Source organism: Salvia splendens, chromosome 2 (genome assembly GCF_004379255.2).
Source record: "Salvia splendens isolate huo1 chromosome 2, SspV2, whole genome shotgun sequence".
In the NCBI taxonomy this organism is placed as follows: domain Eukaryota; kingdom Viridiplantae; phylum Streptophyta; class Magnoliopsida; order Lamiales; family Lamiaceae; genus Salvia; species Salvia splendens.
In genome coordinates, this window is record NC_056033.1 from 16,550,663 (window position 1) to 16,552,370 (window position 1,708).

The 1,708-nt window shown below is 33.8% G+C and overlaps 1 protein-coding gene across 1 annotated transcript; it reads right to left on the reverse strand.

The window, feature by feature from the left end:
• Positions 1-596: 596 nt before the first annotated feature.
• LOC121768955 (kirola-like) lies at positions 597-1,457 on the reverse strand. Its single transcript, XM_042165573.1, has 2 exons — positions 1,192-1,457; positions 597-1,105 (listed from the first exon to the last, which is right to left on the reverse strand). Exons 1-2 carry the CDS (start codon positions 1,376-1,378, stop codon positions 831-833), a joined length of 462 nt encoding a protein of 153 aa, XP_042021507.1. The 5' UTR covers positions 1,379-1,457; the 3' UTR covers positions 597-830.
• Between the last annotated feature and the right edge of the window lie 251 nt (positions 1,458-1,708).

The window sequence follows — 1,708 nt, forward strand, 5'->3', positions numbered from 1 at the left end:
ATTTATGAATTTCAACTAAGTTTAGTAAGTAAATTACTCTCAGTTGTTAAATCATATAATAACTAGAGTCACTCTTTGATAATTGATCTCTATAAGTTTGTTTATAACAAGTTTCCAAATTTAACTACTCCATCATATTAACTTATTTATTGTCATTTTCTACTCCCTTTGTTTACAATTTAAATAGTCATTTTATCATTTTTGTTGTCCAGTATAGAACCATTATTTCATTCCACTTTTAGTATGCGGACTTCACATTCAACAAACTTTTAACGCTCACAAAATAAAACTAATACTACTAAAAATGGTTTCACATTCCACTCACTTTCTCCATTTCCTTTTCTTCACAAAGTCCGTATCGAGTTAAAATGACTTTTTAAATGATGTACGGAGCGAGTATTAAATTTTATTTTGATGATAAATATTATTAAATAATTACTTTAGGAGTGAAATATTTAAAGATTAACAAATTTTGCAACTCGATCCGAGATCAAACTGTTAATTAATTCAATAAATATAGTTTCTTGTCTAGCCAACTTCTATGAAAAAATTGTACTCTTGCAACAGTGATAGATGAACATTTATGAGCCATATGGTACATAAAAATAAGTTATAGTATCATATACTAGTAAATAATAGAACAACCACATTTTATTACACGAGCATAAAGCTAGAGCCTTGACATTATAAAAAAAACACAGAAAGAAAACAAACACACAATCAAATGAAAGATATATAGTACCTTGTGAAGACAAAGCACCCATCTTCACACATTGTCTTATTCATTATTATAAATCACACATTCAACAAAATTAGAGTGAGTGGATCACTCATGGCTTGCCAAAGTGATGATCTTCGATGTCTTTGGTGATGTCGATGAAGTACGAGAGCATCGACATCGGATGCTCCACATCATCATTGCGCATCTCGTACTCCAACGTCCACGTCACCAAGTCGATGTCGCCCTTGGTCTCGACGTGGATGGTTATGTCGAATGTCTTGTAGAGCTGCAACAAGTCGGATCCCTCCAACATCTCGTATTCAATTAGCTTCTTCTCTTCATCCATCATCCGAATAACTTGCTTCGCCTTCTTCTCTTTCCCTTCTGTTTGGTCAAATTCGTAAAGGTCAAATATGAGACATTTAATGGTTGAATAAAAAAAAAGTGTCGCGCAGCTACAGGGGACTTACCGTGGGTGTATCTCCAGCAGATGATGGCACCGACTTGACCAAATTGCCCCTGGATGCGATCACAGCCTTGGACCTTGATAGGGCTAGCATGGGAAAGATGCTCGGGTTTGTGCTTGAAAAGTTCATGGAAGACATCGCCGCCAGCTTTGAATTCTATTGCTGCAACCAATTTTCCATGTAATCCCATTTTCAGTATAATAGGAGTATTTGTTATCTCTATGTATGTAATCAAAAGAGTTGAGAGAATGGTAGATAGAGCTACCCTCAATCTTCACTTTATATAGGCGAGGCTCACATCTCATCATTAATAAGTACTACTAAATACTCGAACCTAATTTTCTATTTTTGATTTATTTTAGTACTGTTCAACCACTAACTTCAAAACACATTTTTTGTCAAAAACATACCAGCATTTGAGTGCAGTAACTTTAAAGATTTTTATAAAAAGTTAATACATCATACTTATTGCTCATCCACGTAAAAATAAATACTTTTGTAATGATACCGAGTTTTAATA

Bases quoted from the DNA above. Each gene is read 5' to 3' on its own strand.
- LOC121768955 (XM_042165573.1), bottom strand. From the start codon at position 1,378: ATGGGATTACATGGAAAATTGGTTGCAGCAATAGAATTCAAAGCTGGC. The intron at 1,106-1,191 runs GTAAGTCCCCTG...TTGACCAAACAG, and splicing joins CTGCTGGAGATACACCCACG to AAGGGAAAGAGAAGAAGGCG.